The 15,810-nt window shown below is 42.3% G+C and overlaps 2 protein-coding genes across 4 annotated transcripts in view; both read left to right on the top strand.

Moving 5' to 3' along the window:
* The window catches only part of LOC116980374 (histone H4 transcription factor-like), a 35,603-nt gene extending 31,195 nt beyond the window's left edge, over positions 1-4,408 (top strand). For all 3 annotated transcript variants that reach the window (XM_033032533.1, XM_033032534.1, XM_033032532.1), the window contains one exon: positions 663-4,408. In XM_033032533.1, coding sequence (XP_032888424.1) covers positions 663-1,170 — 508 coding nt within the window. In that variant the 3' untranslated portion in view covers positions 1,171-4,408. The remainder of the gene's footprint in view (positions 1-662) is intronic.
* Positions 4,409-11,489: 7,081 nt separating this feature from the next.
* Positions 11,490-15,810, top strand: part of ripk4 (receptor interacting serine/threonine kinase 4) — a 50,965-nt gene continuing 46,644 nt past the window's right edge. Inside the window, exon 1 of the mRNA XM_033032524.1 lies at positions 11,490-11,791. Within this exon, the coding sequence (XP_032888415.1) occupies positions 11,610-11,791 (182 nt within the window). The 5' untranslated portion in view covers positions 11,490-11,609. The remainder of the gene's footprint in view (positions 11,792-15,810) is intronic.

Here is a 15,810-nt window from a genome sequence, read left to right as displayed (position 1 = left end):
TGTGCTGCAAAATAATGTTTTATATACCTACAGCAAAACCACCTTGTGCCTAGATTAATAAATCTATGTATTTTTTAACCATATTATGAACCTTAATTGCCATCTTTTAAGAGACCTAGGAAATGCACTCTGTCTCTTTTTCCACATCATTCTATACTCTGACATTTAGTGCCCAAATAAATTGCCTAATTTCTCCAGTTTGATTTCCATTTGTCATTCTGTTACATTGCAGGTTGTAACAGGTAACCCAATTCACTTGGTGCATCATGTCCAGAAGGATCGGCTGTGCTCAAAGTATATCTAATGGACATTGTAGTTTTGATTTTAGGACGATTTGTTTAAGTATAAACATGGAGAGCCAGCACAATCACTTTGCATTAGGATGTCAATAGGCAAGCGGCTGTCCCGGTAACTTTAGTTAGATTTAAGCCCAGTCCTTATAAAATCTCTCTCTACTATTTCTATGTTGTAGGAGTGACTATGTTTCATAGCACTTCATTGACTGTGAAGCACTTTGGCACATTCTAAAAACATTTCAAGGCAGGATTTTATTACGGCACCCATTAAACCTCCCACATTCTTCATTCTCAAATGCAAAATATTAAATTTTAATGTAAAACAAAAATCACACAAGAACTGACTTTTTTGCGTTAACTATGTAGGTACAAAGAGCATGCAGATGGATACTTACAGCTGCATATGGTCCGCTATGAAACCATTGAGCTGACACAGCAAATCATCAAGGACCTAGAGAAGAGACGAGGCCGCCGAAGAAAAGCACTGGATACATGTCTACCAGCACTGGACTCCTGTCATAAGGTTCTCTCCAGGAAACCTCCACCTGGGAAAGCAACAAGGGAAGATGACTACCTTGCCCCAGCTGCTCCATTAAGATGTGATAGGCAGCAGGAAACTAAACCACCAGCCAAACCCATGCACAAAAACTTGCAGCCAAAGTACTGTGACTCTTCAGAAGCACCAGAAGTGGGTGAGCTGGATGTAGGACTTTCTGGAAGAGACTTTCCTATCCATTGTGTCCTCAGAAATGTAGCCCAAACAACACCTAAACCTGCTGCTGCCCATGAGAGGAACGACGACAGTTCCTCCCTAGACCCCGTGGAAACACTGGAGAAAATAGCACAAGGGCTTGGGATTCAGATTATTGGGTAGTCATCATTCAAGTTGGTGAAGCAGTAAAGCCTTGGTCACCAACTTTTCTCAAAAAACGTTACCTAAATAATGAAAGTGAGCAGGTGGAGTTATAGTTAATGGGATCCTGTGGACTCAACATTATCAGGAATAAGTGGCTACTTTTTGCTGTGTCTCGTGCTTTAGATAAACATCAACATATTTTTCCTTCTGTCTCACAGTGCTGTAGTTTCTTTGCCTCTGAGCTTGGGAGGATGGCCTGAGTTTTCATTATAGGCTTGCGAGGCTTAGTAAAACCAATGAAACAAGTGAGAAGAGGCCACATATTTGTAGGATTGTATTGGGAAGTGAAAGGATTATATTAGAGAAGATATGGTGTTCATGATGAGGATATTGCCTGGTAATTTTCTTCTCTCCATTTCCTTTATCGCATTGCACAAAGTTGGGATAGGCATGTAGACTGGAGTTGGATGGAGTCTTTGAGGAACAAAGTCACTCGTTAATACTTACTGCATGCACTGACATTCATTAATTTCCTACATGTACATGATGTTTTGGTAACCAACAAAAAAGCATCTTTGTGCTTTGAAATGGGCAAATTGCTGATAAACTATAGATCGTTTTCTCAGCCCTTCTTGTTGGGAAGAGATTTGGTCTTTATGTTGATGCTGATGGGATGACATTAGTGGTTTAGGTGATGATAGCCCATTGCTCAGGGCAAACTTCTGGGGGCAACTGTTCTGAGGAACTGTTGCTAACCCAATACGTTAACTGGGTTCTCTTTCCACAGGTGCTCCCTGACTGGCTAACACAGAACATAGAAAAGAAAAGCACAGGATCACGCCCCTATGCCCATATTGTCTTTGCTGAAAATGATGCCTAGCTAAAGTAATCTCATTTACTTGCATGTCATCCATACCCTTCCATTCCATGCATGTGCCCATTTAAAAGCCTCTTAAACACCACTATCGTATCTGCCACCACCACCCTCCTGGCAGCATGTTACAGGCACCTCCATCCTCTGTGGAAGAAATACTCGTCCTGCATATCTCCTTTAAACTTTGGCCCTTTCACCTTAAAGCTATGCGCTCTGGTCTGACCGACTACCCAATCTATGCCTCTCATAATTTTACAAACTTGAATCAGGTTTATCCTCCACCTCTGACACTCCAGAGAAAGCAACCCAAATTTGTCCACCCTCCGCCTTTTAGCAATGAATGTGTTTTAATTGAATTTTTATGAAGATTTTATGACGGTTTCCACCTTTTCTAGCAAGGTGTGTAACTTATAATTACACAGTCATTAAATGAAACCAAAGGAGTTATTGGGCTTATAAAAGCCTTTATGTTTTTGAGATTGTTTTGTAAATTGCAGTAGTTCTCAAAACCGACTGATGAGCAAACTAAACTGTCAGGCAGGAGTTATCTGCTTTGTATTGTGACACTTAGATTGCTGCCGATTTGTAATAGTGGCTCCATCATAATACCATTGATGGAAACTAATTACCAGCAGCAGTGCAGTTTGAATGATGGAAAACTCTAAATCTAACTTGTCTGGCTTATATCGACTTCCATTCTATACCATTATAGTTCACCCTCAAGAGCTTGTTCATGTGGCCTAGCAAATTTGTTGGATCCCCTAAAGTTGGACAATTACTGCCAGTCTTGCTAGTTTTACCCATACACTAGTGTCAAAATGAATGAGGATCAGTGCAATTCTATCATATTGTGGTTCTGCGATGACTGAAATCTCAACAAATTACTCTATCTCAAAGAGCAACAAGGCTGGTTAATTCATCCTGACGTGCAGTGTTGATAACACTGATGTTTTACACTTATAAGTCTCTCCTATCTACTTTGTCTCGATATACATGGATAACAAGAGATTAGTTACATCAGGACTGGGCACAAATCTTCCTTAAAATTTATTTATGAAGCCATCATCAAATTGACACACATATGTGTATTTCTCCCGTGCATGTTGCCTTAATGAAACAGCAGAATCCTTAGAACAGTAGTGTAATTTTGAGCATAAGGGCAAGGGAGGTTGTTGCCTCGTTCCAAAAAACTGCAGCAGGTGGCTGGAACAGGCAATAAGATCCCAGCCTTTTTTATAAAACTTAGATTGCCATCACTGCCACAACGGCATAAGATGCATCAAAATGGCAGAATAGGACGCAATTGCTTGGGAAAGCACAGAATTCTATTTTTAATTTTTAATGATTTTTAGATTTATAACATTTATGGATAGGTCATCGAGGTGTGAAAACTATCTGGTTATGAACGGAACAAAATGGCAGAGCCATTTCCGACATCGCCCAACATACGGGTCCAGTTTCCATTCCTTACTACTGCCTTGCGTACACTGCTGTGTGTAAAAAAAGTCAACGGTAACGAATAAGTGATATTTTCCATTAAGTAGAACATTTCCCGCAATGTGAAATGCGTTTGAGTGTTTGTTTTAACTTGATATCCTGTTAAATGAATACGTTGTAAACTGTTGTTGCTCAGATTGTGGTACGTTATTTATAATGGTAGTTTAAAGTTTTTAATTATATTTCCAGCCTCCACAGTTTTTTTGATTTTTCCTCTTTAGCTGTGGAAACCACCCAGTATTTTAATTGAATTTGATATTATAAACAGTGTGTGCAATGGCAATATGATGTTGCTGATATTGTAAAGGCTCGCACTAGTAACTAGTATCGTTGGAACAATTAAAAATGTTTCCAGTACAGTTACAAGCCGTTTACGATGTTCTGGTTTCAATATGATTTTGTTGCTATGTTTTGTACTGGGTTCTGCCAGGATGCTGTTGATAGTGTTGTAAACATGATTCACCTCACGCTGACTGAAGTGGGAGTGCATTTTTATGAGCACATGCTCCCAGAGGGAGCCTCGCCTACAAGGAGCACCATCCCATTCAGCCCAGCGAGTGCAGACTTGTTAATGTTTATGTATGCAATAGACTTTGTATAACACTGTTTTGATGTCTCTGTAGCTTGACATTTTTGCTCTGTCCGAGTTTGTTAAATCAAGGTTTCTTATTGAGCAGTACTTTGCAGTTGTTTCAAGTTTGTCTGGCATACTTTATGCCTCCATCCATGTCCCTCCCGGTTCCAAAGAGGAAGTAAACAAGTAATGTCCATGTTAAACTCGCTGCCTCTGTCTCCTGGGCAATAGGGATGGGCAATAAACCCTGGATGAATGATGTGTTCCAGGAACAAATAAAAATAAAGCTGATTACTCTATGCCTATTTAAATCACCAGGCCAATGTTTTTTTTAAAGAGCAATCATTATACTGGGAACAAAAGTACTTTTGATTTTTTGTAATGCAATATTATACCTCCCCAATCCTGTTTTGAGCGACTGCTCAGTAAAATATAAGAGTGTTTTTGAACAATAGCAATAAGTCCATTGCCAACTACTATTTCCTTGTTGAAAACCATTTGATTTGAACGAGATGGTGATAGGCTATATATGTTCCGACAAATTTAAGTGAAAAGATTATTTTCGTATGGAATAACCCAGACTCTTCCCACCACTTCTTCCCTTGCTAGGATGTATTGTATTTTTAATGAGACTTTAGGAGTTTATTTGGGAGCCATCCAGAAATTAGAGAACTCACTGCAAGTAAGAAAATAACATCTCACCCTTGCAATAAGTGTTATTATGTACCCTTTGTAATTGTAAATTTCATTTTGCAACGTGAATCTAGCAAATTTTAAAGGCATCCGCCACTGACATTACGGAAAATTATTCAAAAGCATATGTGGCCTGTCCGATTTGAGCATCGAGTTAGGCTGTAGATGCACTCCACTGGCATGTTAATAATCATTCCAAGTGAGAAACATCCACACATTGAATATATATTCTCCAGCTGATTCCAAATATATCATTGCACACTTAGAAGGATCTCCATATTGCTTTCCAAAATGGTGTGTGTTTCTAAAGTACTCACCCTATTCAGTTTTAGCAGAAAGCACATCTCTACAGTGCCTTTAAGTATTTCATTTTGAAATGTTCTATGAGCATTGTGTGAATTATGTCACAAAATGCAGTTATATCACCAGTGTGCTTAAACCCTGATTTAAATCCAACTTTATGCTTCCCAGGTATTTTCTTGCAACCCCTGTCTAGCCTGAGTGAAGGTTGGCTTTGGTGCATTGTGGAGTTACTTCTAGGACTTATTCTGGAGCTGATTTTGTTGCGTGGACATGTCACCTGCTCGTGCACTACTGAGGCAAAATTAAAATGTACTTTAATTTCAGTGACTAAACAACTGTTGTGGATGATTGTGAATTCTGATCTCTTCTTCCACACAAATATTTACAAAGTGTTCAGTGTTAATAAATTATGTAACAGAATTGTTATGAAGCAGTTATTGAATTTATGCTGAGTCATTTGTAGAGCAATTTGGGTAGTTCTATTCCTGTGATGTTTTTTTCCCCTACAGCTCTGCAAAATATTTCCCTCAAACACCTAACCAGTTCCTTTTTGAAAACCATATTTAGCAATGTTTCTACCATTCTTACATGAGTAAAGTAATAGTCTTTCCTTATCGTACTCTTTTCTCTATTTCAATAGACAATAGGTGCAGGAGTCATTCGGCCCTTCGAGCCAGCACCACCATTGTGATCATGGAATCACATTCCCATAGAGCTTCTATGAATTCTTTACAGGACCTAAGCCTTCCTAAATTATGGTAACCAAAATACGATGTGTTACTCCATTTTCTACCTTGCACGTGTTTTCTACAGAATGATCAAATTATCCGTGATTTTCTATTTCTGTTTCTGAAGTCCAGAATCTTTTGGACTTAATTAACCTTGCTCTCAACACGAACTGCAAAGATTTACACTTGGGTTATCTAATCCTCCATGTCCTTTATAACTGCCCATTATTATTTCCTTTCTTTGCCTTCTGCTAAAGATATTCACACTTCATAATAAGCATTATCTGCTATTTATCTTCCAATTTAAATGCCCTTTCTATGTCCTTTTGTGGTCTATTATACTCCTCACACCAGTTTTACCAGACTTCACCAGTTTCGTGTCACAATCAAAATCCAAAAGGGGATTCAGGAGAAAGCTCTGTGACTAGAGAGTGGGAGGGAAAACATTTTCACAAGGTGTTAATGAAGATAATAGCATTAATACATTTGAGGAGAAAAACAACACCGCTTTTTACAGTTTTGAAGCAATTGTGGAGAATAAATGTAGGCCGGGATCAGGATAGAAATGTAGAAATTAAATGCAGGAGTAGGCCATTCAGCCCTTCGAGACAGCACCACAATTCAATATGATCATGGCTGATCATCCAAATCACAAGGATAAATAACAAGGGTCAAATAACAAGCATTCATAGGGTAATCGGTCATCGTTTCCTTCCCTCGCTTACTATCTTTCTTCCTCTTCCAAATCCATTTCGGTCTACAGAGACAAGAAACTGCAGAAGCTGAAATCTTGTGCTGGCGTAACTCAGCGGGTAAGGCAGTGAGTCTCTGATGGATATGGATATCACCTATCCATGTCCTTCAAAGATGCTATCTGACCCATTGAGTTACTCCAGCACTTTGTCCACTTTTTTCTACATTCAGTTACGGAATGGAAAATCTCTTTCAGGACTGCAACTTCTGTTCTTTTGTATTCCTAATTATCAAGCCTAGACTGCAATCCATCATGGCGATTGGTGCAGTTGGTAATCGCATCCTCTCCAACAATTCTGATGTTCTCATCATCTTTAAAATCATTATTGTCTCTCAAACCTGCTGCAATTTTGCCTCCCGACCCACCATCTCCTCTTCCCCATAATCTCAATATTTCATGCCGCATTGTTGCTCCTCGCCTCTAATAATCTTCCCACAGGCTAATCCTCAGAACTCATGTGAAGCTGTTCAACCCATAGCAATTACCCACCACCAGAACCAAGATTATAAGAAACTGTGTAGGAAAGAACTGCAGATGCTGGTTTAATGGTTCTTCAGACTGAAGAAGGGTCTCGACACGAAACGTCACCCATTCCTTCTCTCCAGTCACTGCTTGTCCCGCTGAGTTACACCAGCATTTTGTTGTCTACCTTCAACCTACAAACCTGCATGTTTTTGGAATGTGGGAGAAAACCGGAACGCCCGGTGAAAACTCACGCGGTCATAGGGAGAACATACAAACTCCGAACAGACAGCACACGTAGTCTGGATCGAACCTGGGTCTCCGGTGCTGTAAGGCAGCAACTCTCTATAGCTATTAATGACATCCTCTCTATAGCTCAGCTACCACCGCATGCAATACTCCCAAGTGTGGTCTCGCCAACATCTTGCACAGTTGTAACATCATAACCTCAACTCTAATACTCATTGCCTTGATTTTATGTAGGCAAGCATACCAAACTCCTCCCTCGTCACCCTGTCTACCTGTATCACCACATTCAACAAACGATGTACTTGTACTTCTGTTTCCCTGTTCGACAACATTCTCCAGACCCCTCCTATATACAAGAAAAGACCTGCGCTGGATTAACTTAACAAAAGGCAACACTGCACATTTGCCCAAGTTAAATTGCCATTCTTTGGTCCTCTTTCCCACTTGATCTAGGCCCTGTTATAATTTTCGAGCAGCTTCTTCACTGTCCATGACAACAGCAATTTTGGTGTCATCCGATAATTTACTTCCTATGTCATCCACATTTTAATCCAAATCTTTAACATAGCTGACAAACAACAGGGGACCTAGCATGAATCCCTACAGCACACTGCTGGTCTCAGGCCTCCAACCTCAAAAGCAGCCCTCCGCTACCACCCTCTCTTCTACTGCCAAGCCAATTTTAGATCCAAATTTGCCTCCCCACCCTGGGTCCCATGTAATTGTTAACATACATTGAAGCACATGAGAGCGTGACATCGCAAACAACATTGGCAAGATAAAGGTCCTCAACCAACCTGTCCCCATTACATCGCCCTACAATTATAGAGATTCAGAGGCTTCAAATGGCCAGCAGAGCCTTTGATCAAATTAGGACAAGTGAGTTTAAATGTTAAAGTCACTGGCAATCCTGGCACAAAACTTTTGTTCCAGTCGATAAGAGTCTCTGGCCTCTATGTTTCTGAAGGTTGTGACAATTGCAGCGTGCACCTCGCAGCGATGGAAAGATACTCAAATGGTGTGTGCTCTTCCTGGCCAATATCCCCAATGCAGAGGCCTTAGTTATACAGAGTTGGATACTTTGAGAGGCCCAAGTCGTCTGCTTTCCTGTCACCAAATTTGGTCCTGGCCAGAGATTACAGTACAAACCCTTGGCTGGTGCTACAGTGTAGAATTAAAGGAGTGGGATGGAGCAGTGGTAGAGTCGCTGCGTTGCAGTGCCAGAGACCTGGGGTTCAATCCTGACAACGGGTGCTGTCTGTACCGTACAGGTTTGTCGGTTAATTGGATTCTGTAACTTGTCCCCAGTGAGTAGGACAGTGCTGGTGTACGGGTGTTGGTGGTTGGTGCGGTGGGCCGAAGGGCCTTTTTCTGCGCTTTATCTCTAAAGTCTAAAGAGTGCTACACTTCTAAAAGGCAGTATACAGTAGTCGGAAGAAGGGTCTTGACCCGAAACGTCGCCTATTTCCTTCGCTTCATAGATGCTGCCTCACCCGCTGAGTTTCTCCAGCATATTTTGTTTACATACAGTGGTACTCCGTCAATTTTACGCTAGAATGCCACATTACCTCTGAGAAGAAGTAGTCAGCTGAGGCACCATCTCCTCTCCTGGGTGGAAAAGATGTTCAACCTCACCTGCCACTGCCTCTTTGTGGTATGCACCTATCATTTGCAAGGCGTTGCCCCATCCCCAACCCCCCACCTCCACTGCAATCAGTCTGAGGAAGGGTCCCAACCCAAGACATTGCCTATCCATGTTTTTTAAAGAGGCAGCCTGATCCACAGAATTTCTTCAGCTCTTTGTGAATCGTTTTGGTAAACCTGCATCTGCAGTTCCTTGTGTCTACATTTTGCTACTTGACCTGCAGGTTTCATCCAGCAGATTATTTGTGCTCCAAATTGCATCATTTGCACTCTCTTGTGTCTCCATTTCACTACACTTGCAGGTGGATGTAAAAGATTATTGTCATTATTTGGAAGTGGAAAAGCAGAGTTACTGCAAATGTTGATTCGACATTCAACAAACCTGAAAATACATTGTCTGGTCTTTATCTTATGGCCACTTGTGGGAACTCGCAAGGTGTAAATTGGCTGCATTACACAAATGATTACATCTTTAAGCTGCTTAATCAGCTTTAAAGTACTTAACCACCTTTAAAGTGTTTTAGAATGTCCTGAAAGACAAATAAAAGGTGCTGTGCCTTTTGTTTCTTTCTCTCAGAAGTAGTAATGCCATCAGCTAAAATGTTCCTAAATAAAAAGCTTCTAATGGGAGCTGTTTGGATGGTTTATTTGTACTGGACTATTTTCAGTGCTTGATACAATGTTTGTCTGCCCGAGCGTTGTTGACCACCCAGCGGAGCGAGATGTCCATCGGGGAATGTTGCCAACTGGCCCGCTGCAAACTGCAGGAGTACGTGCTGAGGGACGCACTGAAGCTCGGTGCAGCCAACGCCAAGGCTCGGTGGGGGAGGACCACGGTCTAGGCTCCTTCCGCTGCTGGACATGGGGGGCAGGGTGTGGTGAAGACGCCCCTGAAAGTAAGGGAAGGGATTCCATGCCAGTGGGCCACATGATTGGCAAGGGTGGCGGTATAAATTTGTGATTTGGGGAAACTGTATTGTATGTATGTATAGTCTCTGAGAATGTCAGATGGAATTTTGTAAGGATCATGTATTGTATATATTTAATTCTCAAATAAAGTCTATTTTGAAATTTTTTTAAATGTTTGTCATTTAGAAGAAGGGTCCTAACCCAAAACGTTACCTATCCATGTTCTCCGGAAATGCTGCCTGACCCGCTGATTTACTCCAGCACTTGCAGTGTGGAAACGGGCCTCCCATTTATCCACATTAAACTGCATGTGCCATGCATCTGCCCACTCACCCGACCTGTCCAAGTCACCCTGCATCCTTATAGCATCCTCCTCACAGTTCACACAGCCACCCAGTCATCTCAGATTAATCAATCAATCAATCAATCAACCTTTATTGTCACCTTGCAAGCAACAGTTGTACAGTGCAAAATGAAAAGACGTTTACCAGGGAATACCGGAGCATCGCACATGAAATTTAAAACATTTCACACATAATAACACTAAAAACAATCCAGTCCCTGATGGAATAGTTTAAATAGTTAAAAGATACCCCTCAGATACCTGTTAAATCTTTTCCCCTTCACCTTAAACGTATGTCTTTAGATCCTTGATTCCCCAGCTCTGGGCAAGACACACTCTGTGCATCAACCTGATCCATTCCTCTCATGATTTTATACAAATCTTTTAGTCACTTTGGCGCATGTAGTGTGTGCGTTGTCATAGAGTCAGAGTGATGCAGTGTGGAAACAGGCCCAACCTGCCCACACCAGTCAACATGTCCCAGCTACACAAGTTCACCTGCCTGCATTTGGTCCATATCCCTCCAAGCCTGTTCTATCCATGTACCGGTCTGTTTCTTAAACATTGGGATAGTCCCTATCCCAACTACTCTGGCAGCTCAATCCATACGCCCAACATCCTTTGTGTGAAAAAGATACCTCTCAGATTCCTGTTAAATATTTTCCCCTTCACTTTAAACCTATGTCTTCTGTCCCCCGATGTCCTCTACTCTTTGCAAGAGACTGTGTGCCCACCTGATCAAATCATGATTTTTGTACAAATCTGTTAGTCAGAGTAGGGAAGATTCAAACAAGAGGACATGACTTGAGAATTAAGGGACAGAAGTTTTGGGGTAACATGAGGGGGAACTTCTTTACTCAGAGAGTGGTAGCTGTGTGGAATGAGCTTCCAGTGGAAGTGGTGGAGGCAGGTTCGATTTTATCATTTAAAAATAAATTGGATAGGTATATGGACGGGAAAGGAATGGAGGGTTATGGTCTGAGTGCAGGTAGATGGGACTGGGGGAGAATAAGTGTTCGGCGCGGACTAGAAGGGCCGAGTTGGCCTGTTTCCGTGCTGTCATTGTTATATGTGGTTATATCGACGCAGGTATTCACTGGAGAAGAGTCTCGACCCGAAACGTCACCCATTCCTTCTCTCCAATGTTGCTGCCCGTCCCGCTGAGTTACTCCAGCATTTCGTGTGCTAATATTGGGTAGAGTGAAAAGGCAGGCTTTAAAGAACAGTGAAAAAAGTCTGCACATTCCTGAAGGGGTGGTTAACCTCTATGTTGCAATAGGAAATGATGTCAGTGTTGAGTAAATGAACACACCTTGAACACCTGACCAGACAGATCGTGGAGCAGACGTACACACACACACGTCGGGAAAAAAAGGAAGAGAAGAAGTTTTGTTTGTTTGGGAAACGTAAAAGAGACATCGAACACGATGGAGAAACAGGAGCAGTTCTCCCGGGGAATGGGACTGCTAAAGACCTTTGATTCTGACGAGTTTATGAGCTGGGAGAAAGTTGGATCGGGTGGTTTTGGACAGGTTTACAAAATCCGACACGTTAACTGGAAAACATGGCTTGCCATCAAGTGCCCTCCAAGTCTCCATGTGGATGAGAAGTAAGTTGCAATTCCTTAGTGCAAATGTGATGTAAAAAATGTTGAACGGCTAAGAAATTAAAATCTGGTGAAAGGTGCGCACCTTTATTATAAAGTGTTATAAAGTATAGCGGTGGACACAATCCTTGTTGTTGTACATCGTCCTCGCAGTAAGAAGTGAGAGGGTATTGTGGAAAGATGCAGGTATTGTGGAATGTGTAAGAAGGAACTGCAGATGCTGGTTTAAACCGAAGATAGACACAGAAAGCTGGAGTAACTCAGCGGGACAGGCAGCATCTCTGGAGAGAAGGAATGGGTGACGTTTCGGGTCGAGACCCTTCTTCAGACTGTCTGTCCCGCTGAGTTTACTCCAGCTTTTTGTGTCTATCTTCAAGATATTGTGGAACATGGCCCCTGGTTTAATCCGCGCTCACCTGATGATGTATTTATGTGTGTGTATATAGGCTATATATATATATAGGCTAAGTTTTTTTTATCTCCTGCACGTCTGTGTGTGGTGCAACGCTATCTAGGTCTGAAGTTCAACGAGGGGGTTTGGATTTCCCGTGGGATTCGTCTCGCACAGAGTGACTTTGAAGTAGTTCCCATTAGAGATTGCTGGATCGGTTCCCACACCTGTAAACAACCCCCACCCCTCCCAAAAGCGCTGCCTCCTACTCAGATAAGATTTCAAGTAGTTTTTTTGGCCGTCGAACTGTGCACAAGCTCAGGCAATGAGTGTCGATCAAATGTTCAGCCGCGGAGGGGGCTCGCAGGCAAGCCCACTCCTGTCCCACCCTGGGCTATACTCATAGCTGGAGCCAGCCACTGTGGAGCCCGAGCTGACTTTCCCACGGTACCTTCAGGCTCGTATATTTCCAGACAGGATCGAGAGACACCTGGATACTCTCAGAAACTGGGGAGAGGAGGGTCCACAGAGGATCAACCAGCCTTTATTGACTTTGACCAGTCTGAACAAGGGTCTCGACCCGAAACGTCACCCATTCCTTCTCTCCAGAGATGCTGCCTGTCCCACTGAGTTACTCCAGCTTTTTTTGTGTGTCTAACTTCGGTTTAAACCAGCATCTGCAGTACTGTCTTACTTTATTGAATGGTGGCTCAAACGCAAAAAAAAAAAGAAAACATCCTTCTTCCAATTCTCACCTTGTGGACTTGGATCACCCTGCATACAAGGCTTAACTTTATAGTGTAGAAAGGAACTGCAGATGCTGGTATATACCGAAGATAGACACAAAGTGCTGGAGTAACTCAGTGGGTCAGGCAGCATCTCCGGAGAAAAAGGATGGGTGACCTATTGGGTCTGGACCTTTCTATCTGTTTTACTTTATTGGTCAATGTATCTCTGCAACCTTCCACATTCCTCCGAGTTTCCGGTGTTCCGCTTCCACTGGACTCTTGGCCATTCCCGGTGGTCATGATTAATTTCCAAATTTTTTACTTCAGCGGGCAAGTCTTCCCCATCTTTCTCTTTCCTTTGGGGACATAAAACTTGTCTCCAAACTTACTCCTTTGGCGAAAGTTTTATTCATCCTCCATATTGTCTACATTTTTCTTCATGTGGCTTAGTCTTACAGTCATAGAGTTTGAACAACATGGGAAAAGGCCCTTCGGCCCAACTCATCCATGTCCGAGATAGACACAAAGTGCTGGAGTAACTCAGTGGATCAGGCAACATCTCTGGAGAAAAGGGAGCATCCATGCTCATCCAAGCTAGTTCCATTTGTCTGTGTTTGACCCATATCCCTCTAAACCTTTTCTACACCAAAGACTTTTAAAACTGTTGTAGTTGTGCCTGCTTCAACTACTTCTTCTAACAATAGTTCCATTTACATTTTTGTGTGAAGAAGTTGCCCTTCAGGGTCTTATTAAATTTTGGGTAGACACAAAAAGCTGGAGTAACTCAGCAGGACAGGCAGCATCTCTGGAGAGAAGGAATGGGTGGCGTTTTGGGTCGAGACCCTTCTTCAGACATTAAATCTTCCCTCTCTCACTTTAAACCGTGATTCCTGGGGGAAAAAGACTCAAATGCCAGCAGGATCTTGATCAGCTGCTCAAGTGGGCTGTGGGATAACTAATGGGGTTTAATGCAGATAAGTGCTAGGTGTGGCATTTTGTTTGGCGAGTCAAATCAGGGTAAGACCATCACAGTGAATGAGAGAGCCCTGAGGAGTGTTGTGGAGCAGAGGGGCGTAAGAGTACAGGTACATGATTCCCTGAAAATTGGTGTTTTCCTGTTACGGGTGTTAGAGGTTATGGGGAGAAGGCAGGAGAATGGGGTTAGGAGGGAGAGATAGATCAGCCATGATTGAATGGCGGAGTAGACTTGATGGGCCGGATGGCCTAATTCTGCTCTTATCACTTATTTTCTCATGATCTTATGAAAATAGTGTGACAGGTAGATAGGTTGGTCAGGTAGGCTTTTCATAAATTGTCCTTCAACAGTCAGGGTATTGAATGTCGAAGCTGCGATGTTATTTTGCAATGGTTCAACACTTTGATGCAGCCGCATTTGTAACATTGTGTTTAGGTTTGGTCACCCTGCTATAGGAAATATATCATCAAGTTGGAGAGCATGCAGAGAAATTCCACAAGATGTTGACAGGACTCGAGGGCCTGAGCTATAGGGAGAGGTTGGGGAGGCTTGGGGTTTATTTCTTGGAATGCCGAAGGCTTAGAGGTGATCTTATAAAGGCGAATAGATGATGAGGGAAATTGAAACGGCAAATGCAGAATCTTTTACCCAGTGTAGAGAATCATGAGATCGTAGTTTTAAGGTGAGAGGAAAAAGATTTAATACGAACCTGAGGGACAACTTTTTCACACTCTGGTATGACTTCCCAAAATGAAACGCCTCGTGCTTATCTGAATTAAACTGCATTTGCCATTCCTAGGTCCAGCTGATCAAGAAACCTCTAATCCTTGATAACCTTCTTCACTGCCTACAATATCGCCTATTTTAGTGTAGTCTGCAAACTTACTAAACATGCTTTGTACATTCTCATTGAAATTGTTGTCGATGGCAAACATCCCTCGCCCTTTGCTTTCTAATATCAAGCCAATTATGTATCCAACTAGCCAACATTCCTTCGATCCCAGCAAATCTAACTTTCCAGAATAATCTACCAAGCGGAATCTTACCAAAGACGTTGCTGAAGTCCATGTAGACATTGCCCTGCCCTCGTCGTCCTTCCAGGTTACTTCTTCAAAAACCTTCACCAAATGTATGAGACATGATTTCCCACACACAGAGCCATGCTGACTATCCCTACTCTGCCCCTAACTTTCCAAATGCAGGTACATTAGTCTGAAGGAGGGTCTCGACCTGAAACATCACCCGTTCCTTCCTCAGTGATGCTGCCTGTCCCGCTGAGTTACTCCAGCAATTTATGTCCATTATTCAGAATTCTTCATAGTAACGATGGTGCGTATATCTCATCCAGGACTCTCGCCAATTTATTTTCCAGCCTCCTGCAGTGTTCTTGGTTATACAACATGACGTTAGTACTTTGCCCAAGACTCTCCCATTAACTTTCCTGAGTTCCCTAGCCTTCATGTCTTTCTCCTCACTAAAAACACAGGAGAAATATTCATTGGGAACAATGAAATATTAATTTGCCCGTCTCCTATGGTTCTACACATAGATTTCCACTTTACTCTTTGAGCTGTCCTCCCTCCCTTGTTAATATATCTTTTTAAATATAATTATAAAATCTCTGTGAATTTTCCTGAAAATCTTCTCCGCCAAAGCTATCATATGCACCACTTAGCTCTCCCAATTTCCTTCTTAAGTATACACCTTAATTCCCTGTACTTCTTCAGGGATTCACTTGATTATCGCTGCCTGTACCTGACCCACACCTTTTTTTCTGACCAGAACCTCAATATCACTTGTCATCCTCCTCCTCCTGCCTGGCCTTGCCTTCAATTCTTCCCACATAACCACGCAGACCTTGAACTCTCCCGGTCTCACTTTAAAAAATCTCTCACATGACGGCCATTTCTTTGCTAACAAACAACCT

The sequence above is a fragment of the Amblyraja radiata genome, chromosome 14 (genome assembly GCF_010909765.2).
Source record: "Amblyraja radiata isolate CabotCenter1 chromosome 14, sAmbRad1.1.pri, whole genome shotgun sequence".
Lineage (NCBI taxonomy): Eukaryota > Metazoa > Chordata > Chondrichthyes > Rajiformes > Rajidae > Amblyraja > Amblyraja radiata.
Note: the sequence above shows the minus strand (reverse complement) of the source record. Positions and strands in the feature narration are given on the sequence as shown.